We start from the raw sequence: 24,829 nt of genomic DNA on the forward strand, positions 1-24,829 counted from the left end.
AGAATTTGTTGCTAATTTATAAAAAAAAAAAAAACTGAAATATTACATTTACATAAGTATTCAGACCATTTACTCAGTACTTTGTTGAAGCACCTTTGGCAGCAATTAAAGCCTTGAGTCTTCTTGGGTACAAGCTTGGCACACCTGTATTTGGGGAGTTTCTCCCATTCTTCTCTGCAGATCCTCTCAAGCTCTGTCAGGTTTGATGGGGAGGGTTGCTGCACAGTTATTTTCAGGTCTCTCCAGAGATGTTCAATCGGGTTCAAGTACGGGCTCTGGCTGGGCCACTCAAGGACTTGTCCCGAAGCCACTTCTGCGTTGTCTTGGCTGTGTGCTTAGGTTCGTTGTCCTGTTGGAAGGTGAACTTTCTCCCCAGTCTGAGGTCCTGAGCACTCTGGAGCAGGTTTTCATCAAGGATTTCTCTGTACTTTTCTCCATTCATCTTTGCCTTGATCCTGACTAGTCTCCCAGTCCCTGCCGCTGAAAAACATCTCCACAGCATGATGCTGCCACCACCATGCTTCACCGTAGGGGTGGTGCGAGCTTTTCCTCCAGACATGATGCTTGGCATTCAGGCCAAAGAGTTCAATCTTGGTTTCAACAGACAAGAGAATCTTGTTTCTCATGGTCTGAGAGTCTTTAGGTGCCTTTTGGCAAACTCCAAGCGGGCTGTCATGTGACTTTACCTGAGGAGTGGCTTCTGTCTGGTCACTCTACCATAATGGCCTGATTGGTGGAGTGCTACAGAGATGGTTGTTCTTCTGGAAGGTTCTCCCATCTCCACAGAGCTCTGTCAGAGTGACCATCGGGTTCTTGTCACCTCCCTGACCAAGACCCTTCTCCCCCGATTGCTCAGTTTGTCCGGGCAGCCAGCTCTAGGAAGACACTTGGTGGTTCCAAACTTCTTCCATTTAAGAATGATGGAGGACACTGTGTTATTGGGGACATTCAATGATGCATACATTTTTTGGTACCCTTCCCCAGATCTGTGCCTCGACACAATCCTGTCTCTGAGCTCTACGGACAATTCCTTCGACCTCATGGCTTGGTTTTTGCTCTGACATGCACAACTGTCAACTGTGGTACCTTATATAGACAGGTGTGTGCATTTCCAAATAATGTCCAATCAATAGAATTTACCACAGGTGGACTCCAATCAAGTTGTAGAAACATCTCAAGGATGATCAATGGAAACAGGATGCACCTGAGCGCAATTTCGAGTCTCATAGCAAAGGGTCTGAATACTTATGCAAATAACACATTTGCATAAATTTAAAATAAAACTGTTTTCGCTTTGTCATTATGGGGCATTGTGTGTAGATTGCTGAGGATTTTTGTTTTTTAATCCATTTTAGAATAAGGCTGTAATGTAACAAAATGTGGAAAAAGTCAACGGGTTTCAATACTTTCCAAAGGCACTGTACATCACACTAACACACACAATGAGACGGAGGGAGAGGAGGGAGGGAGAGAGAGACAGAAAGAGATGGAGAGAAGAGAAGAGAGAATAAGGTGAAAGAGCTAAAGATGGAGAAAGACAGGAGAAAAGATAAAGAGAGGATGAGAGCGAAAGGCAAAGAAGGACACGCAACAGGAGAGCAGAGAGTCAAGGGGAGAAATGGACTGCAATTACAGCTGACTTCACTGTTCTGCTGGAATAAGAGGTAGTTTGAGAATCAGGCTGACCTGAGTTGGAGGACACAACCACAACCACAAACACACACACATATACACACACACCTCTCTCCTGTCATGCCTCTCACCATTCTGTAATGCCAGTCAGTGAAGAAAGAAGAGAAGGATGAATTCTGTCTTTTAAATGTGTCCATGTTCCATCTCTCTATTCTTCTATTATACAGTTGAAGTCGGAAGTTTACATACACTTGGTTGGAGTCATTAAAACTCGTTTTTCAACCACTCCACACATTTCTTGATAACAAACTATAGTTTTGGCAAATCGGCTTTTTGGCACACCTGTGTTTTGGAGCAGTGGCTTCTTCCTTGCTGGGCGGCCTTTCAGGTTATGTCTATATAGGACTCATTTTACTGTGGATATAGATAATTTTGTACCTGTTTTCTCCAGCATCTTCACATGGTCCTTTGCTGTTGTTCTGGGATTGATTTGCACTTTTCATACCAAAGTACATTGATCTCTAAGAGACAGAACGCGTCTCCTTCCTGAGCGGTATGACGGCTGCGTGGTCCCATGGTATTTATACTTGCGTACTATTGTTTGTACAGATGAACGTGGTACCTTCAGGCGTTTGGAAATTGCTCCCAAGGATGAACCAGACTTGTGGAGGTCTACAATTATTTTTTCTTGGCTGATTTATTTTGATTTTCCCATGATGTCAAGCAAAGAGGCACTGAGTTTGAAGGTAGGCCTTGAAATACATCCATAGGTACACCTCCAATTGACTCAAATGATGTCAATTAGCCTATCAGAAGCTTCTAAAGCCAATACAATTTTGAACCACTGGAATTGTGATACAGTGAATTATAAGTGAAATAATCTGTCTGTAAACAATTGTTGGAAAAATTACTTGTGTCATGCAAAAAGTAGGTGTCTTAACCGACTTGCCAAAACTATAATTTGTTAAAAAGAAATTCGTGGAGTGGTTGAAAAACAAGTTTTAATGACTCCAACCTAAGGGTATGTAAACTTCCAACTTCAACTGTACTTGACTAATTGACTAAAGATCAGACAGGAAAAGTTACTGAGAGAGGCAACATTAGTGAGGATTTTTAAGAGAAGGAAATCAAGAATTTAGTCAGCTTTTTTCTGTGTGTTCTCTTCCTGAGAGTGACATCCTATTGTAAAATAAGAAAGGAGTGTTAAAGACAGAGAGAGAGGAAAATTAATCTATGCTGAATTGTGCGATATTTCATGTGGCAAAAACAGATAGCCAACTGCGGAAGTATTGCACACACACATGGAACGCACACACATGCCACGGACACACGGACACACACAAACACCGTGTGATTCCCTGTCCTGTCATCCCTGTCCCCATGTTGAGTATAAATGATAATGTTTGCTCAGAGCAAATACAACCCAGTCTTCCTGACAAACCCAACTCAAACTCTTTCCTCCACTGTATGTATGTGTGTGTGTGTGTGTGTGTGTGTGTGTGTGTGTGTGTGTGTGTGTGTGTGTGTGTGTGTGTGTGTGTGTGTGTGTGTTTGCGTCACACTGAGGTTGAGGTGCTCTTCTCACATGGCCACTGGAGCACAGCCGGCTTCAGAATACAAGGTCAGAGTTCACCTCTCTCCCTCTATCGCTTTCTCTCTCTCTTTCTGTCTCTTTCCATCCCCCCGCTCACTCTGTCGCTCTCTCTTGCTCTCTCACTCTACCTCCCTCCAGGGGCGGACTGGGCCCAGTAATCAGCCCTGGCATTTTCAACACCCTGGCCCATTATCTTCCTTGAGGCCCCGACACCGGCCAATTTTTTCCTTGAGGCACCCATTATTAGCCAAATAATTATCATTTTATGCAACAACAAAAAAAGTAGTTAGATAGGCCCAGTAGGCTAAAAATGGACCAGCCCATCTGGTATTTGCCAGAAATGCCAGATGGTCAGTCCGCCCTTCCCTCCCTCCCTCCCCCTCCCTCTTTTCTCTTCATCCCCCTCTCCCCCCAACCTGTGCTCCATGTACCCCGTCTTCTTCCACTGGCAGTCCGCCCTGCCCTCTGTGCGTGCGTGTGTGTGTGTATGAATAATGGAGGTGTGTGTGTGTGTCTGGACAGCAGATGGTCAGATGGTCAGCCTGGCTCTCTCCTCTTTAAGACCATGCTGAGAGCACATCAGCACCTGACCAGGCTCAGACAGGGACAGCCATCAATTTGACCAGCTCTAATAATATCTCACAAACACACACCCACAAACACACACCCACAAGACACACCCACAAAGACACACCCACAAAGACACACACACAAAGACACACTCACAAAGAAACACCCACAAAGACACACACACAAAGACACACCCACAAAGACACACCCCATGAGACACCAATGAGCTCATCCCTCCCTACACACAGCTGTCATAGGCCAGGAGAAGGGCTTTCACCTCCATTTCACCTAATCATCCCTTTATTCTACCCAATTTCACTTCCTCCCAGCCCATCTTCCACCCATCTCTCCCCCTTTCCCCCATATCGTTCCAGCCCATCTTCCACCCATCTCTCCCCATTTCCCCCATACCGTTCCAGCCCATCTTCCACCCATCTCTCCCCATTTCCCCCATATCGTTCCAGCCCATCTTCCACCCATCTCTCCCCATTTCCCCCATACCGTTCCAGCCCATCTTCCACCCATCTCTCCCCATTTCCCCCATACCGTTCCAGCCCATCTTCCACCCATCTCTCCCCATTTCCCCCATATCGTTCCAGCCCATCTTCCACCCATCTCTCCCCCTTTCCCCCATACCGTTCCAGCCCATCTTCCACCCATCTCTCCCCATTTCCCCCACACCTTTCCACCCCATCTTCCATCCATCTCTCCCCCTTTTCCCCACACTCTTCCATCCATCCTTCCCACCCACTGCCATTCCTCTACTCCAGTGACTTTGTATCCCAGAACCTACCTCTCACAGTGGCTGGGCTGCAGCTACAGTGCACCTATATGGGGGCTAGGATCATAGGCCTCTGCAGCACCCAAATCCCCACTTCCCTATTTACTATCCCTCTCCCCTAGCCCACTACTCTCAGCACTATACCCCTGTCTCCCCTACCCCTACTCCTACCGTCATGTCCTTTACTCCCCTACCCCTACCACTCTACCCCCTACCCCTAGCACCCTACCCCCTACCCTCTGCTACCCCTATCCGCCAGCCCATAAGCCTGTGCTCCATCCCTGACCCGTGGAGTCACATGAGTTAACCCAAACTCTCATTCACACGCAAACACACTCAACCAATGCACAGCCACACTCTTTTTTCACTCTTCACACACAATCAAACTATTTCCCTCTTTCTCTCTGGTCGCTCAAGGTTCGCCTAATCCTACACGCCCCCCCTTCGCTCCCTCTACTGAAATCCACCCCCCTCCTCTCACTCCTTCCCTCTTTCCTTGTCCACCTCTCCTTTCCCCATTTCGTTCCACTTGTAAGGTTTCTCTAATCCAGCAACCCCCCTCTCTAACGAAAAACCCTCCAACTCCGTCCCCCTCCTCTCCATCTCCTTTTCCTCTCTTTCTATTCTTGACATTCATCCCTCTCCTTCTCCCCCTTTCCTCCTCTCTTCTCCCTGTGCTCTATTTGAGAGGAGATAGAACACAGTGGCCAGTGTATGAGTGTGTGTGTGTCTGTCTGTCTGAGCCATTAGCTTTTACGCCTGCCTGCCCCTGCCTGCTGCATGACTGAAGGGTAGAGGTCAAAGGGCACTCACCTCTTTGGGACACCATATTTAATTCATTATCACTGAGCAGCTCTGCGGGAGCCACGGTGTGCGTGTGTGTGTGTGTGTGTGTGTGTGTGTGTGTGTGTGTGTGTGTGTGTGTGTGTGTGTGAAACAGAGAGTGAGAGAAAGAAAGAATGAAAGAGAGAGCGAGAGAGAGAGAGAGAGAGAGAGAGAGAGAGAGAGTGAGTGCGTGAGTGAATGAGTGAGTGAGTGAGTGAGTGTGAGAGTGAGAGAGAGACAAAGACCATGTAAGTGTGTGTATATGAGTCATTATGTTGTGAATAGAAGGTGTAGTCTCATCTGCTTGGCTTGTGGGCCCTTTCTGCTTGTCTACTTCATGTAGATGTCAACATAATGGACATGTCATATGTGTTTGAGTGTGTATGTCTACATGTCATGGTTATACCACTGTAGCTAACCCCTTACTGACAGACAGACACACACCCACACACACACAAGCTAGTCAGTCTCTGTGTTATTGGGGTCAAGCAGAGAAGCGGAGAGCCCAGTTGGCCATTACATCAATGGGACTTCTCCTCCATGACTTCACATACCTTCAATTAGACATGGTACTATGTGCTGTATGCCAAGTTGATCATTTTCTTTTTTTGTTTTATACTTTCATGCCCTCTATGGTCATTGTATTAGGCAAGCAAGACAATATACAACACACAAGGTTTTCGACTGAGATATTATAACATAATGCTGCAGTTTTCAGCCTTGGGGTGTTACGGGATATACAGTTGAAGTCGGAAGTTAGGTTAGGTTGGAGTCATTAAAACTCATTTTTCAACCACTCCACAAATGTCTTGTTAACAAACTATAGTTTTGGCAAGTCGGTTAGGACATCTACTTTGTGCATGACACAAGTAATTTTTCCAACAATTGTTTACAGACAGATTATTTCACTTATAATTCACTGTATCACAATTCCAGTGGGTCAGAAGTTTACATACACTGAGTTGACTGTGCCTTTAAACAGCTTGGAAAATTCCAGAAAATTATGCCATGCCTTTAGAAGCTTCTGATAGGCTAATTGACATAATTTGAGTCAATTGGAGGTGTACCTGAGGATGTATTTCAAGGCCTACCTTCAAACTCAGTGCCTCTTTGCTTGACATCATGGTAAAATCAAAAGAAATCAGCCAAGACCTCAGAAAACAAATTGTAGACCTCCACAAGTCTGGTTCATCTTTGGGAGCAATTTCCAAATGCCTGAAGGTACCACGTTCATCTGTACAAACAATAGTATGCAAGTATAAACACCATGGGACCACGCAGCCGTCATACGCTCAGGAAGGAGACGCGTTCAGTCTCCTAGAGATGAACGTACTTTGGTGCGAAAAGTGCAAATCAATCTCAGAACAACAGCAAAGGACCTTGTGAAGATGCTGGAGGAGACAGGTGCAAAATTATCTATATCCACAGTAAAACGAGTCCTATATCGATATTACCTGAAAGGCCTCTCAGCAAGGAAGAAGCCACTGCTCCAAAACCACCATAAAAAAGCCAGACTACGGTTTGCAACTGCACATGGGGACAAAGATTGTACTTTTTGGAGAAATGTCCTCTGGTCTGATGAAACAAAAATAGAACTGTTTGGCCATAATTACCGTCGTTATGTTTGGAGGAAAAAGGGGGATGCATGCCATCAGAAGAACACCATCCCAACCGTGAAGCACCGGGGTGGCAGCATCATGCTGTGGGGGTGCTTTGCTGCAGGAGGGACTGGTGGACTTCACTAAATAGATGGCATCATGAGGAAGGAAATGTATGTGGATATATTGAAGCAACATCTCAAGACATCAGTCAGGAAGTTAAAGCTTGGTCGCAAATGGGTCTTCCAAATGGACAATGACCCCAAGCATACTTCCAAAGTTGTATCAAAATGGCTTAAGGACAACAAAGTCAAGGTATGGGAGTGGCCATCACAAAGCCCTGACCACAATCCTATAGAAAATTTGTGGGCAGAACTGAAAAAGCGTGTGCGTGCAAGGAGGCCTACAAACCTGACTCAGTTACACCAGCTCTGTCAGGAGGAATGGGCCAAAATTCACCCAACTTATTGTGGGAAGCTTGTGGAAGGCAACCCGAAACGTTTGACCCAAGTTAAACAATTTAAAGGCAATGCTACCAAATACTAATTGATTGTATGTAAACTTCTGACCCACTGGGAATGTGATGAAAGAAATAAAAGCTAAAATAAATCATTATCTCTACTATTATTCTGACATTTCACATTCTTAAAATAAAGTGGTGATCCTAACTGACCTAAAACAGGGAATTTTTACTAGGATTAAATGTCAGGAATTGTGAAAAACTGAGTTTAAATGTATTTGGCTAAGGTGTATGTAAACTTCCGACTTCAACTGCAACTGCCTCCTAACATCTGCCACCGACTGTGCTTGACATCGCCATAACCTCTCCTTTTACCGTCTGGAAAAATATGCTTTAAGACATTTCTAAACTAAACTCTGTCTGTTAATACTGAGTTGGTGTGTGTGTGTGTGTGTGTGTGCGTACATGCTCATTGCTGGATTGACCTAGCCTGTTCTCTCAGACTGTACCACAGCCTTGAGCTTATCTGCACCGGGAGCCTCTGTTCTGTTCTGTTTCTTTCTCTCTCTCTCTCTCTCTCTCTCTCTCTCTCTCTCTCTCTCTCTCACACTCACACTCACACTCACACACACAGCAAGACCAAGAATGCCTAGTTGTTCCAGTAACTTCCACTAGTGAGTAAGACTGTATTCTCCCTGCAGCAAGTCTCAATCCCTGAACCCTTACAGCTAGAGATACTTAAAGACAACATGAACAAGAGACAATAACTCCTTTAGTGCCTTACTTAACAAGCCTCAAAGAAAATCCAAATATAACCACTACTTTAGTCTTTACTAGAAGAATCTGGGTCAAAAATACTAGCCGTCTCCTCTCACTTTTCTGCAATAGTCTAATTTCCTGTCTTCAAATGTCTTTAAAAAACGCTTCATACCCTCCAGGTAGACGTTGGCCTTAGACCCAGATCTAGGATCAGCTTATGCTAGTTTTAACCATTAGGGGGAAACAGAAAATAGACCTTCAATCAGCGACTAGGGATAACTCCTACTCCACATCATTCAGTACCCCACTATCCTACAGATGAACCACAGTAGTTCATGCCTCTAGAGTAAGTGCAGTAGTGTGTGTGTGTATGTGTGTGTGTGTGTGTGTGTGTGTGTGTGTGTGTGTGTGTGTGTGTGTGTGTGTGTGTGTGTGTGTGTGTGTGTGTGTGTGTGTGTGTGTGTGTGTGTCACGATCGTCATAGGAAGTGGACCAAGGCGCAGCGTGATATTCGTACATCTTTTAATAAGTACTTTACAACAATTAACAAAACAACAAAACGATACGTGAAGTCTAAAGGTTCTCAAACACAAACCTATAAAGAACAAGATCCCACAAATAACTGTGCAAAACAGGCTGCCTAAGTATGGCTCCCAATCAGAGACAACGAGCAACAGCTGCCTCTGATCGGGAACCACCCTGGCCAACATAGATCTAAACGATCTAGAATAAACACATAGAAACTACAACATAGAAACTAACACCCTGGCTCAACATAAAAGAGTCCCCAGAGCCAGGGCGTGACAGTGTGTGTGTGTGTGTGTGTGTGTGTGTGTGTGTGTGTGTGTGTGTGTGTGTGTGTGTGTGTGTGTGTGTGTGTGTGTGTGTGTGTGTGTGTGTGTGTGTGTGTGTGTGTGTGTGTGTGGAATGTGTGATGTAGCTCACTAGTGGCAAGAACTCCACTCAATGTAGTACTGATGTAGTACTGATGCAAGCTGACATCCAACATCATGCATAGCTCTCTGTAATGGCTGTGAGGCTGTGAGAACAGTGTTCTATCTACTCTACCAGTGTGTTTGACAGAATTCCTTGCTAGAACTGTACATGCACCAGGCTGAACACTTAACATTTAAGACCTTTCAATGTCTGTTTATATGGCTCAAGACTGATGAAAAGAGTTGCTGAATAAACTACTGTACCATAGCTAATGTCCATTTCTCTGTCATATTCTGTCACAGTTGTATGTTCACAGTAAGCAAGGAAGTAAAACTGTCACGTTACCAGGTCGGAAGTGTTTTATCTGCCTTCGTCTGTGATAATGAGTTTTCTTCAATTAAGTATATAAACCCTGGATTGCTGATGCCATGTATTGGACAATGAGAGGCTTTGAAGCCACTGGTCGGCTATATTGGCACTCCCCAGTAGGAGCAGTCCTCCATAGGAATGAATGGAATTCTACAGTATTTCAATTACACGTTTCGAGGATTACATTGCATGTATTGAAGTATGTTTTAGTTGTAGTGGGGACAGCTACATACTTTAAGGAAAAATTAATATATTTGTAATTGTTTTATTTGTATGTTTAGCTCAGATTATATAATTTCAAAGTATGGAGTAAGGTGTCTGTAATAGAATAAATGTGGTAAAAATGAATGTAGAAATTAATAAATGCATTTCTATAGCTTCCAAAATATTTTTTTCCAATGGTGGGGGAGTGCCAAGATTGAGGCATGGTGGCTTCAACACAGCGCCCCCTGTCAGTCATCTAGTGTATATATAAATCATTGGTTTTGTTTTGTAGTACCGTGTCATTTTAAGTTAACAGTATGTTTTTTTGACAGCTGTCATCCGGTTCTTTTGTAAATGAAACGATGAAATGAAACAATAAAGAATGTTTGTCGACATTTAAGGCTGCTCTCGAGACCGCAAAACAGTACAGAATGAGACTACTACAAACATCTGTCCTTTTAAATGTTTTCTGTTCCCTGTGTGTTGTGTTCATGTTGTGTCCCCTCACACACAAGCACACGTGCACATACACAAACACACACACACATACACGCCCTCAGCTCAACCAAGTCTCAGCCCAGCTCAGTCCTCAGCACATCATGGCCTATTTTTAGCAAGCCACTCGCTCATTCAGGAGGACTTCCCATCCATTGTCAGTTTCTCAGCCTGAAGACAGGGTGTGTGTGTGTGCGTGTGTTTTTGTGTGTCAGCCTGGCCACTCTTCTACTGTTGTGTTCTATGTGGCGTGAAACTCCTTAGATGTGTGTGTAAAACGCCTCAAAGTGCCAAACAGCCTGTTAATGTTAGACAGTAGTGATGGAGGGAAAAAATCGATACAGTTACATATCGGGACATTCTTTTTGACATTTTCTCATGGCTTTCTCTTGTCCCTCTGCAGCATACATATGGTAAGCAATATGTTTGGAACATCGAATCGCAATAAAATCACAGTATCGAATCACCATACATATAGAATCGTGAGAATCATGAGAATCGCAATACATATCATGATAATATCAAATATCGTGAGGTCCCTGGCAATTTCCAGCCCTGTTAGACACAGTGGCTGGTTATTTTGCACTACATACTATAGCTGCTGCATGATTCACTGTGCTATGGTCTGGGAAGTATTAGTGAGCTAAGGAAATGAGCAGTGTGGTGTTCAGTTCATGCAGAAAAAAGTAGCCAGACACTGTTGATGACAAATGCAAATGATTATCAAAAGCCACAAATATAATGATTTAGTGCCAGAATGTTGCATAATGTGCATCATAGAAACAGTTCCTCTCAAGCTCCAACAATTTCCAATTCAGTTGTGTTTTAATTATTTGATAAAAGCATCAATTCCAATGCTGATGGGTGCACAGTTTCAACAGTTAGATGTGAGTCAAACCACCCGAAATCAACTGAAACCCACAATAGTTCAATCCAACCAACTCCTAGCCTTCTTGTTCCTCTTTAGCCCTCTTCCTCCCCTGGATAACTGCACCCTTACTGCATCATTACACTGTAGCATTACTGTAGAATTATGGCTGTCTTATCCCGTATAGCCTCTATTGAAGGGATTTGGGCTGGCTTTCACTGGCTTAAGTGGACCCATTATGTCATTAAGTCATTATGAATGGAGATGGGATGGGGAGAAAATAATACTGTAATGGTGATCACCGTGGCTACAGTAGTTCTATGGCATGTCTGTCTGTCTGCCTGGACATACATTAGGCCTACTGTACTGTTGAGGATGACATTGATCAGATCATTTGACTATGGAGAAAAATATATTGTGTGTACAGAAAGTTATTTGGCTTGCATTGCCTATTCCAGATATGGCTGGGAATTGCTAGGGACCTGAAGATATTACGATACTTCGGTGCCGATACGCTCTGTATTGTGATTCTCACGATTCTATATGAATTGCGATTCGATACTTTGATTTCAATTCGATGTTCCAAACATATTTCTCACCATATGTCTGCTGCAGAGGGACAAGAGAGTGCATGAGAAAATGAGTTTTAATCAGTCATGGAAATAAAAGTGCTGAAAACACATTGGCTCCCTATTTAAGAAGAAGATGGAGGACAAGCTATGAAGGAAAAATCTTTGGTGCAGGTACAGCCAACTAGCGCAAAAATAATATCCCGATATGTAATTGTAGCAAGAGACTACAAAGAAGGTAGCTAGTGACAGTACAGACAATTGTTTTTGGTGCTGTCTGTTTGTCTGTAGTCCTGTTACTATTACTCCAGCCTAGCTCAGCAGTACTGTGTGTGTGTGTGTGTGTGTGTGTGTGTGTGTGTGTGTGTGTGTGTGTGTGTGTGTGTGTGTGTGTGGCATGCGTGCGTGCGTGCGTGCGTGTGTGCGTGCGTGTGTGTGTCTGCGTGTGTGTGGAATGTGTGATGTAGCTCACTAGTGGCGAGAGCTCCACTCGATGTAGTACTGATGTAGTACTGATGCAACCTGACATCCAACATCATGCAACTCACCCCAGATGCAGGGTAGGCTGTCCAGCCTAGCTCAGCAGTAGCCACCCGAGTGTCCATCAACGTTTCTATGAGAGAGAGAGAGAGAGAGAGAGAGAGAGAGAGAGAGAGAGAGAGAGAGAGAGAGACTAGAGTCAGTTATACAAATATTGCAGAGCAGAGTATGTTCTCATACATTCTCAGTCCTGTTCCGTGGTTGAAGTTTAGCCATGAAGGAGCACTTTGATGAGTTTTACTGCGGAAAACAACCTGAGTTTGTTCCAGAAAAGAACACTTGATGACAGGAATGAAATGGCCCTGCTAGATTTATCTTCCATTTCCACTTCCCCTCTGTTTCGAACAGAGAGAACGAGAACAAAGAGTTGCATTCATCCATTTGAGTGGAATGTTGAGGACCAGTGTCCGGCCCATAGCTCCGGCCCATAGCTCCGGCCCATAGCTCCGGCCCATAGCTCTGGCCCTGCTCTAGTACTAGTGATGAGCATTATCTCACTATGTGTGTGTGTGTGTGTGCATGCCCCTGTGCGTGCATGCCCGTGTGTGTCTGCCCTTGTGCTTGTGTCCGCCAGTGTGCGTGTGTGTGTGTGCTGACTGCCGAGCTTTGTGCCATTGTTTACCCAGGGAGATATCCATCATCAGTGTAGAGGGCTCTCCACAGCCAGCCAGGCCATTTCCACTCACGTGTTTACTTTAGAAACACTTTCAGAGCACTGACACCATGATAGCCTGGCTAGAGAGAATACACTCAACACACAAAACCATGGACACCATTTGGGTCTCTGGGACCACTCTTGACATGGTATTTATATCCAATCGGCTCACCTTAGTACTAAACAAATCAACAAATGAATAACACCTACAACTGCCAATTCCAAAAGTTTGTCTACAAAGCAGCCATCCTCAAGAGCTCCCAAAATAACAATGTGGTTAATAAGCTACAGACTGAGAGAGGCTTTCAAATGCAAAGCAGACATGCTCATACACAGTCCTTGAGAGGTAGCCTTCATTGGAGAGGTGAATAATTCTCTCCATTTCACTCCTCTTCCTCTTTTCGTTTGCCTCTCACTCAGGCTCTACAAAAGAGAATGACTGGTACTCCTCCCCCCCTTTTCTCTACCCCACAGACAAATAGATCTGGCACCAGTCCCGAGCCATTTGTCAGCCCGTGTTGATTCATATCTGCAGCTTTGGCACACCGTCGGCGTCGCTGAAAGCTAATATTGTTCCAGGTAAGAGAGGACGAGAAACTACGGCCTCAGATTTACTGCTTTTCTATAGGCCGGGGCTGCCCCACCCCCCCGAAGCGCTACAGATTGATGAGCACTGTGACCAGACAGCCTCTTCAGCTGGGTAATGATAGATTCATATGATATAATTTCCGCCAATAACAGATAGTTTATACTCTGCCAGCAGAAGGTTCGTCTTGTTGGAAGTCAGCCAGAGATTATTTCACCTTGGTATATCTTGTGCCAACTGCCAAGGCATGTCTAGGTGTGTCTAGGTAGATTAAAGAAGGGTGAAGATATGCCAGGAAGGCATGTCTAGGCCTAGGTGTAGAATAAGATGCCCCACACACACGGATCAGACTTATTGTACTGACCACAACTAACCTTATTCGATGCTTTATTCTAAACCATATGGTATTTCTCGTCTCTTAACTACTGTTGAGGAAAAAGTGTGAAAATAGCCTAGGTGATTGATGGGTGAACAGAAGACGGTAGAGGGTGATTTCAGTGTCAATCTCCTCTTCCTGACAGAAACTGTCCACAGAGCACCAAACCAATTAGCCCTGGTGGTGATACAGCTAAAGGCTTCTGCTGTGCTACTGTAGTTTCGCACACACACACACACACACACACACACACACACACACACACACACACACACACACACACACACCTGCACACGGCCAGACACACAAACACACAGGCAGACACACATACATGCGCACACAACAAGAGCAATCTCCCATGTTCTTTAGAGCTGACAGCCTTGTTCACACTGGGTTTCCATCAGGCAATTTCAATGTTGTCTGTCACTGCTGTCTGCCTGTCTGTGTGTCTATCTGTCTGTGTCTGTCGGTCTGTCTGCCCGTCAGTCTGTCTGTCAGTCTCTCTGCCCATCTGTCTGTCTGCCCGTCAGTCTGTCTGTCGGTCTCTCTGCCCGTCTATCTGTTTGTCAGTCTCTCTGCCCGTCTGTCTGTCTGTCCGTCTGTCTGGCTGCCCTTCGGTCTGTCTGCCCATCTGTCTGATTAGACTGTGATGGAGTTCTAAGCACAAGCCACTAGGCTCTGTCATGGGGCCTGCATTCATGGGCTAACTCAGGGGAAATCACTGAGGCTTTAGTCAAACCCCAGGGGGATTGGAGAGGCAATTTCTCCTTTCCTTTTGAAGAGGTTGGAGGGTGGGGTTGGGAGAGGAGATGGGTAGTGAGGCAGAGGAAGGAGTGAGGAAGGGGAGTGGTAGGCGGCAGAGGAGACCGGTGAGGGTTGGAAAGGGAGGGAGGTAGGCAGAGGGTGAGGTTGAAAGCTCAAGGGGGACCACTCGTGTCATGTGGCTAGCCCCCATTAGCAGAGTGTCTGTGCGACAGATGAGTGAATGAGGGACGCTAAATGGACATTAGGACATTAGGAGAGGGGCTAGACTGAGGTCCCATGGGGTGAGGAGAGAGCTTCGGCCTTCCCTATGCCACAGCTCAGGCACCTGTCCACTGTCCATCCCTCTGTGGTTTGACAATGTGACTTAATAATGGAGAATGGAGAATATTGAATGGAAATGTTAAATGTAGCATGAAAGGTGCTAGAATGCACACTTGCTTGCTAACCATCCCAATGTGGTTAGGGTTAGGGTTAGGGTTAGGGTTAGGGTTAGGGTTAGGGTTAGGGTTAGGGTTAGGGTTAGGGTTAGGGTTAGGGTTAGGATTAGGGTTAGGGTTAGGGTTAGGGTTAGGGTCCCAATACTCTAACTTGGCATCCCAGACTCTACTAATTTTCCTCACCTCATGACCACTCACATAATACAGCATGAAGTGAGTGGATTGATTCATGTTGAGATAATGTCATATTTTAAGTCACATTGACATATATTTAATCTTTATAAGTCATATTGATTTCATTGTGCTTTTACTGAGCTGTTAGGATATCCTGAGCTACCTCCCCAATCCATGCCACTGCCAGCTCTGTCCCTGGCCCAGGTCGTTTCACGCTGGGCTAATTGTTTCACACTAAGCTCTAAAAGCCCCATAAAACAATTTGTCCCCTTTTCTTCCGGCCGGCTCCCCCCAAATCACCTCGCAATTAGACCTGACCACATCTAACCATGCCTCCCTGCTCTCCATTCATCACTTTGCACCCAAAATGCTCTTGTCCCTGTTTGGAGGCTATCCCAGGGAGTGTTTTCATGTATTTTACATTTTGCCATGTCAGCTTTGACCTGCGTAGCGGGGAGATCAATTGAAAAAAATACATGTTTCGTAAGCAATTCAGTCTGGAAATAACTGAAACAGTTACGTTACAGAGTTTTGTGTTGTTCATAGTATATTGTCTTAGTAAAGTATGTGAAGCCACATCAATACATAGAAAAACAATTAAATGTTATAGGCATACAGTCATTATAGCTATAAGCCGTAAGGCCAGAAGGCCATATCGAATGGAACGGATCAGAGAGAGGATTCGTTATTGTTGAATGATTCAGGAATGGCTGGTCCTTTGTTCAATGTGTGCATCATTTGTTACTGCCAGCCACACCAATTAAAGTGAATCAATTGTTTTGCTGCAGTCCAGCCCAGTACCCATCACTGCTCTGTAAACAGGGACTGCTAGGGTGTTTGTAAGAGAGGGGTTCAATTTTATCTATCTGTCATTGGTGTAATTGTCAGGGTCATTTTTATTGATTTGAGGAGTGCACCTATGACGTTTGCCAGGCTTTGAACAACAGCTATAGTACTGTATGAACAAAGCAAAGTGCCTTCTCAGTCAATGCTGTTTTCTTTACTGAGTCTATTGACTATGCCTTTTCCCTCCAGGGCATCCCACATGTGATTGTCCATTCTGCAAACACTGCTACAGTCACCCCTCAGCAGCTATAGATCAGGTGACCACTAACCCCCAGCCATTAGGCGCCGAACCCCCGGTCCCAGATACAACAGCTCTCTCTATCACACCATAGCCTTCCACAAGTGAAACTGTGGCCTGGAATGGAATGATCAATACCTAATGAGAGACAGAGACAGAGAGAGAGAGAGAGAGAGAGAGAGAGAGAGAGAGAGAGAGAGAGAGAGAGAGAGAGAGAGAGAGAGAGAGAGAGAGAGAGAGAGAGAAGAGGGGGACTGCGACTGCGACTGCATTAAACATTGATGAGGCCCCTTCGTCTGCGATCAATACCTCCAGCTCTCTTTACACAATTACACGTCAGTACGCGAACCCATGATACATCACAGTGGACACGCATAATTACATGTTGTCCAAGGGAGTTGCAGGATCCCATTTATACACAGAGAGGTAGGCTATAGGGAATGCCAATACAAGAAACAGAAATTGACAGGATATACAACAAAGGGGACTGGGTTGTTTAATGTTCAGATACAGGCTGAGGAATGTTGTCTGGTTAATTGTAACCAATATATGACAGACTGAGGGGCCGCCAGTGTAATTTTCTCCCTTTGTGGCCATGCCTGAATGTTGAGTGATGTATGCAGAGGGGGTTGATATGACATGTGGTGAGGTGGCTCTCGGCTGCTCACTCTTCCTCGGTCAATACGGCAGCAAATTCTCAGAGCCTGATCAAGATATATGTTTCAGAGAGAAAGAGGGAGTGGGGAGGAGGATAGATAAATAGAGGGAAAGAGAGGAGAGAGAACTCAGTAGGATTTAAAATGAGTTCAATAACGATGAAGCCTTGTTGGCATGCCACTGAGCCTGGCATTTTAAATAGGGTTTGAAAACAAATTGAGGAGGAAAAGAGGAATGAAAACTGTTGTGTCTTACATATTAAAGGGCCAGTGCAGTCAAAAATGTGATTTATCTGGGTTTTATATCTATTTCCACACTATGAGGTTGGAATAATACTATGAAATTGTGAAAATTATGATAATGCCCTTTTAGTGTAAGAACTGTTTGAAAAGACCACCTGACATTTCAGCCTGATTTGGTGGGATGGAGCTTTGGCCTTCCATGGTGACATCACCATCCGGTAAATTAGTTAATAGGCAAATAAGAAAGAGAGTTCCAAACCTCTCTGCCAATAACAGTTAATTTTCAGTTATAGCAAAATTCTTGCTTGAGAAATTACTCTTTGCTAAGAAGCAATTTTTGTTTCTTTTGGACAATTTTAATCGAAAACAATCACAGTAAGGTACTTAATTATTACCCAGAAATTATTTGATATCGAGATAAAAATGGCTGCATTGGACCTTTAATCAAATGTCAACACTGGGGACTGCAATATAAAGATTCACTTTTTACAGAGGGAATATGTTTCTGAACAAATGGAACAGGAGGCCCCCTGTCAATATCTTTGCTGTTTGGCCGCCCAAGGGGAAGCCATTCACTAACACACAGCACTCTGGGAAATTAAAATCATAGAATGTGATTGGTCGAAATGTTGTTAGAGCTTACTCCGGGCTCTTGCGGGCGCTTATCGGATTTCAAACCAGGATCAGTTGAGCCGCGTCCCGGTGGCTACGCGTGAATGCTTTAAGCTGATTTGGGATCAGTGATTGAGTTTATGGGGGTATAGTAGTGGAACATGGGGAGATTGTGTTGGAATACTGCTTTTACACAAAGAGAATAGAGGCAGTGATAACGACGTGAGTCACCACAGTAGGTCGACAGAAGGAGGAAATGTATTTAGTAAAGTAGAGATTTTACACCTCGCTATATCTCTCTCTGTCTATTACTTTTATTTTAAGGTCTATCATACCCATTTTAACCAACCTTACCCAGCAACTTCAGTTGGGAGCATGTATATTTCAGATTTTCATTCATTTCATTTCTCAATAGACAGTTATGACGGTGTGGTTAATCTATGTAAATTGAAATCTGAACAGAAAATAATCTTGAGACGTTAGCTGACAGCGAGGAAATGAATGGATATGCATCTCGCACCACTGAGCTAGGAGACACAGCTAAATGAATGGGATCACACAAACGCACGCACGCATGCAAACACACTTAACACCCTGTACAGGGAGACCCAGTCACACCTCGTCGTGTCAGTGAAAATGAACTTTTCCATGTTAAAGGCGAGACTGACTCACCATAGCAGAGAGAGAGGGAAGGAGGGAAGGAGGGAAGGAGGGAAGGAGCAGGGACGGCAAAAAAGGGAATACGACCGGAGGGGGACACTCCTCATGGCCAATATCACACCATGGAGAGTGAGGGAAATCTTGGGGGTGTGAAAGAGAGGTAAGAGTGGAAATGAGAGAAACGCAGCAGGAGAGGAGCAGGTGAGTCACACACTGCTTGGCACCCATGTGTACAGAGACTAGTTGAGACAGTACGGTTGGGAGACTAGCTGAAGCGGAAAGACAACTGAAATAGGCATCAGAGTCTTTTATTTTGCCAAAGCCCTTCTTTGTATTACTGAGAGAGAAAGAGAGAGTGAGGTGGTGAGTAACTATTCAAATGCCTGTTCCATTCTCTTGTCAAAACCCCTAGTTACAGCGGCGGAAGTCAATGAACAAATGACACACTATGCTGCAGTACGCTCTCTCCAAAACCTGGCCAGTCAGGAGAAAGACCTTTCTCTATGTCTCTCATTATGACGTTGTTGTAGGCCAGGACAAGAAAGGAGAGCAGAGAACAGTACAGCCCCCACAGAGCTAGCCTAGCCAGACACAGGTAGCTAGTAGCTACACAACAGCAGACAGTCTAGTGACAGAGACACATGCATAATCATATCCTACTGGTCAATCAGCTTCTCTACAATAGGTGCAGCCCCACTCAACATACCCCCTGGGATCTCTCTCTCTCTCTCTCTCTCTCTCTCTCTCTCTCTCTCTCTCTCTCTCTCTCTCTCTCTCTCTCCTACTTCCTTATTTTGTCTCTCCCTCTCGTCTACACCCCCCTCCCTCCCCCTCTCTGCCCCCACCCCTCCCTCTCCTTCTCTCTCTCCTTCCCCTCTTCCCCTCTGGTCAGGAGAAATTATGCCACATCATTTGCATTCATTAACATTGCATTAGCAGACAGAGTGATCTTTAGAAACAGTGCTGGAGAGTGCAATCTTTAATTCATCACAAACACCCTCCCCCTCCTTCTCCCCCCTCCTCCTCCTCCCCCTCTCCTGTCCTCCGCTACGCCTCTCTTTCTCTCCTTCTCCCCATCCTACCCTCTTCCCTTCTTTCTGCTGTCCTCCATACTCCCTTCCACTCTGCTGTCACGCACATGCACGCACGCGCACACACACACACGCACACGCACACACACATACAGACACACAGTTGAGTGTCTCTGATCCTCAGATGGGTTCTCCAGCGACCCTGTGCTCCGCCATTTATTAGAAAAGAAATTGAGCTTCCAATTAGACCAGTCATCCTCTGCCCCCGACAGGCAGCCTTAACCTCATTGGCATCTATCTCCCTCACTTGCACACACACACACACACACACACACACACACACACACACACACACACACACACACACACACACACACACACACACACACACACACACACACACGTTAGCACACACACACACACACACACTCTCTCATTCACTCTCTCTCGCTCTCTCTCTTTCTCGCTCTCTCTCACACACACACACACACACACACACACACACACACACACACACACAAACACACACACTTTCTTTAATCACACACTCAGCCCTGTCTGTGGACCTCCAGCTTCAGTCTGGTTTCCAAGACCATAATTAGTAGCATTCATTCTCCAGCTATCTACCTGACCGTTAGAGAAAGCAATGACCATTCCATCCAGAAACACACACTCACTCGCCCCCAGCACTAGACCAGTATGATCCAAGATGGCGTAGCAGTGCAGTCGTGTACTCTGTTGTGTTATTTTTTTTGTCTTTTGTTGTATACAATCCCCTATCACACTTTTCATCCTTCTACTAAATATACTTTCCTGCAACCCGCCTCACTCAATGTGGAACAGATTCTATTATTTACTTACCTTTTATCTAGAATCTCCAGTTGAAACTAGCTAGCCAGCTAACTAGCTACTTGCTATTAGCCACCGTTAGCGGTTTTCATACAGAACATCAGATTTTTTGCCAGAATAACTGAATCACTGGACCTTAACACCGGATCGCAACCAGCTAGCCGCAACCGAATGGATGTTGCTGTTGGCTAATCACCACTGCCCCCGAAGCAAGCACCAATTAGCCTTGAGCTAGCCTCGAGCCAGGCCCATATCCCGGCTATCTACCTCTCTGTCTACCGGACGAGAGTAGCCAGCTAACTAGCTACTTGTATTAGCCACCGTTAGCTGGGGTTTTTCACCATTGTCCGTGGCCTGCACTACCTACCAGCCAGCTCTAGCCTGGACTATTATCGGCCGGTCTGCACAGCGCGTTATCGACCCAGAACATATCGGATTTTCTGCCGGAATCACTGAATCACTGGACATTTAACACCGGATCATCACAACTAGCTAGCTGCAACCGAATGGATGTTGTGGTTGGCTAATCAGCCTTGAGCTAGCCTCGAGTCAGGCCCATCTCCCGGCTATCTACCTCTCTGTCAACCGGATGGGACCTCCTAGTGTCGACACGGAGCCCCGCCGATCCATCACCACTGGTCTGCCGACGTAATCGTCTGTGGTTTCAACAGGCTTCCCGTTGCGACGATCATGAAGATCCATCTGCTAGCCCCGGCCCGCTAGCACACGCAATTCAACAGCCGTGCTTCCTGATCGCCTGTGCTGTAGCACCAATTCAAACTGCTCTCGGACTCACATTGCTGTTCACTGGACCTTATGATCACTCAGCTGCACAGCTGATGCCTGCTGGACTGTTCCTTTACACGGTACCCTGTCCTGTTTTATCTGTTTAGCCTCAGCCCAAACTTTCATCACCATTACCAGTTGCTGTCTTAGCTCTCTCGAATAACACCTGTGATTGCTTTATGCCTCTCTCCCATGTCAATATGCCTTGCCTATTGCTGTTCCAGTTAGTTCTTATTATACAATTTCACTGTAGAGCCCCAAGTCCCTCTCAAACTGCCTCAAATAGCTCCTTTGTTCCACCCCCCATACACGTGGAGACCGGCTCAATCGGTGCCTCCAGTGATGCTATCTCTTTCATTGTTACCCAACGCTTAGGTTTACCTCCACTGTACTCATATCCTTCCATTTCCTTGTCTGTACATAAAGCCCTGAATCTATTCTACAACGCCCGGAAATCTAACCCCTTTATTCTCTAAACCCAACGCACTAGAAGACCAGTTCTTAAAGCCTTTAGCCGTATCCTTATTCTAGTCCTCCTCTGTTCCTCTGGTGATGTAGAGGTTAACCCAGGCCCTGCAGCCCACAGTATCACTCCTACTCCCCAGGCGCTATCATTTGTTGACTTCTGTAACCGTAAAAGCCTTGGTTTTTTGCATGTTAACATCAGAAGCCTCCATCCTAAGTTTGAGTTATTCATTGCATTAGCACACTCCGCAAACCCTGATGTTCTAGCGGTGTCTGAATCCTGGCTTAGGAAGGCCACCAAAAATTCAGAAATGTCCATCCCCAACTACAACATTTTCCGTCTAGATAGAACAGCCAAGGGGGGTGGAGTTGCAATCTACTGTAGAGATAGCCTGCAGAGCTCTATCATACTATCCAGGACACCATATGTGGATTGATTGACCCCCATCTATCCTCAGAGTTGGTACTGCTTGGTGACCCAAACTGGGATATGCTTAACACCCCGGCCATCCTACAATCCAAACTAGATGCCCTCAATCTCACACAAATTATCAAGGAACCTACCAGGTACAACCCTAAATCCGTAAACATGGGCACCCTCATAGATATCATCCTGACTAACTTACCCTCTAAATACACCTCCGCTGTCTTCAACCAGGATCTCAGCGATCACTGCCTTATTGCCTGCGTCCGTAACGGGTCCGCGGTCAAACGACCACCCCTCATCACTGTCAAACGCTCCCTAAAATACTTTAGCGAGCAGGCTTCCTAATTGACCTGGCCCAGGTATCCTGGATGGATATCGATCTCATTCCGTCAGTAGAGGATGCCTGGTTGTTCTTTAAAAGTGCTTTCCTCTCAATCTTAAATAAGCATGCCCCATTCAACAAATTCAGAACTAAGAACAGATATAGCCCCTGGTTCTCCTCAGACTTGACTGCCCTTGACCAGCACAAAAACATCCTGTGGCGTACTGCATTAGCATCGAATAGCCCCCGCGATATGCAACTTTTCAGGGAAGTTAGGAACCAATATACACAAGCAGTTAGGAAAGCAAAGGCTAGCTTTTTCAAACAGAAATGTGCATCCTGTAGCACTAACTCCAAAAACTTTTGGGACACTGTAAAGTCCATGGAGAATAAGAGCACCTCCTCCCAGCTGCCCACTGCACTGAGGCTAGGAAACACTTTCACCACCGATAAATCTACAATAATCGAGAATTTCAACAAGCATTTTGCTACGTCTGGCCATGCTTTCCACCAGGCTACCACTACCCCAGCTCTGCACCCTCCGCTGCAACTTGCCCATGCCGCTGCAACTTGCCCAATAGACAATACTGAGCAGCCGTCTTCATCGACCTGGCCAAGACCTGGCCAAGTCTTTCGACTCTGTCAACCACCGCATTCTTATTGGCAGACTAAATAGCCTTGGTTTCTCAAATGACTGCCTCGCCTGGTTCACCAACTACTTCTCAGATAGAGTTCAATGTGTCAAATCGGAGGGCCTGTTGTCTGGACCTATGGCAGTCTCTATGGGGGTGCCACAGGGTTCAATTCTCGGGCCGACTCTTTTCTCTGTGTATATCAATGATGTCGCTCTTGCTGCTGGTGACTCTCAGATCCACATCTACGCAGACGACACCATTTTATATACATCTGGCCCTTCATTGGACACTGTGTTAACAAACCTCCAAACGAGCTTTAATGCCATACAACACTCCTTCCATAGCCTCCAACTGCTCTTAAACACAAGTAAAACTAAATGCATGCTCTTCAATCGAACGCTGCTGGCACCCGCCCACCCGACTAGAATCACTACTCTCGGCGGGTCTGACCTAGAGTATGTGGACAACTACAAATACCTAGGTGTCTGGTTAGACTGTAAACTATCCTTCCAGACTCACATTAAGCATCTCCAATCCAAAGTTAAATCTAGAATCGGCTTCCTATTTCGCAACAAAGCCTCCTTCACTCATGCTGCCAAACATACCCTCGTTAAACTGACTATCCTACCGATCCTTGACTTCGGCGATGTCATTTACAAAATAGCCTCCAACACTCTACTCAGCAAATTGGATGTAGTCTATCACAGTGCCATCCGTTTTGTCACCAAAGCCCCATATACTACCCACCACTGTGACCTGTACGCTCTTGTTGGCTGGTCCTCACTACACATTCGTCGCCAAACCCACTGGCTCCAGGTCATCTATAAATCACTGCTAGGCAAATCCCCGCCTTATCTTAGCTCATTGGTCACCATAGCAACACCCACCCGTAGTATGCGCACCAGCAGGTATATCTCACTGGTCATCCCCAAAGCCAACACCTCCTTTGGCCGCCATTCCTTCCAGTTCTCTGCTGCCAATGACTGGAACGAACTGCAAAAATCTCTGAAGCTGGAGACTCTTATCTCCCTCACTAACTTTAAGCATCAGTTGTCAGAGCACCTTACCGATCACTGCACCTGTACATAGCCCATCTGAAATTAGCCCACCCAACTACCTCATGCCCATATTGTTATTTATTTTGCTCATTTGCACTCCAGTATCTCAATTTGCACATCATCTATTGCACATCTATCATTCCAGTGTTAATACTAAATTGTAATTATTTTGCACAATGGCCTATTTATTGCCTTACCTCCATAACTTGCTACATTTGCACACACTGTATATATATTTTTCTGTTGTATTTTTGACTTTATGTTTTGTTTACCCCATATGTAACTCTGTGTTGTTGTTTTTTATCGCACTGCTTTGCTTTATCTTGGCCAGGTCGCAGTTGTAAATGAGAACTTGTTCTCAACTGGCTTACCTGGTTAAATAAAGATTAAATAAATAAATAAATAAAGGGCGGACCCCCATTTCTGGGTCTATAATGTGTGTTGTGTGTTGCTTGTGTATATTGTATATTCTGGTGTGTATTAAATAATGTACAATCTAGCCTTAATGTGGAAGATGTAATAGAGTTTACAATTCCTCTCTGTGAGGGGAGAATGATGTGATCGACCAATAGGTGTCAGCGAGGGTAGAGAGTGACTCATCTGAGGGGAATCCTCCAATCAATGGAGGTGTAATTACAACCACATTGAGACCATGGTTGGATACCCATAGATACGGAAGAGGCGATGAGGCTTTTTGTCCTTATTTACTCTCATAACATTGCCTGACTCATACCATTACAGACAATGGGTTAGCTCTATTCAAATTAAAGGAGCTAGCTAGCTAATGTTAGTCATCAATGGCTGGCTA

At 45.2% G+C, this 24,829-nt stretch overlaps 1 protein-coding gene across 3 annotated transcripts in view; it reads right to left on the minus strand.

Moving 5' to 3' along the window:
- The window catches only part of LOC121580862 (ephrin type-B receptor 1), a 345,283-nt gene that overhangs the window by 224,182 nt on the left and 96,272 nt on the right, over positions 1 to 24,829 (minus strand). For all 3 annotated transcript variants that reach the window (XM_041895973.2, XM_041895971.1, XM_041895970.1), the window contains exon 2: positions 12,209 to 12,273. In XM_041895973.2, the coding sequence (XP_041751907.1) occupies positions 12,209 to 12,273 (65 nt within the window). The remainder of the gene's footprint in view (positions 1 to 12,208; positions 12,274 to 24,829) is intronic.

The sequence above is a fragment of the Coregonus clupeaformis genome, chromosome 14 (genome assembly GCF_020615455.1).
Source record: "Coregonus clupeaformis isolate EN_2021a chromosome 14, ASM2061545v1, whole genome shotgun sequence".
Classification (NCBI taxonomy): domain Eukaryota; kingdom Metazoa; phylum Chordata; class Actinopteri; order Salmoniformes; family Salmonidae; genus Coregonus; species Coregonus clupeaformis.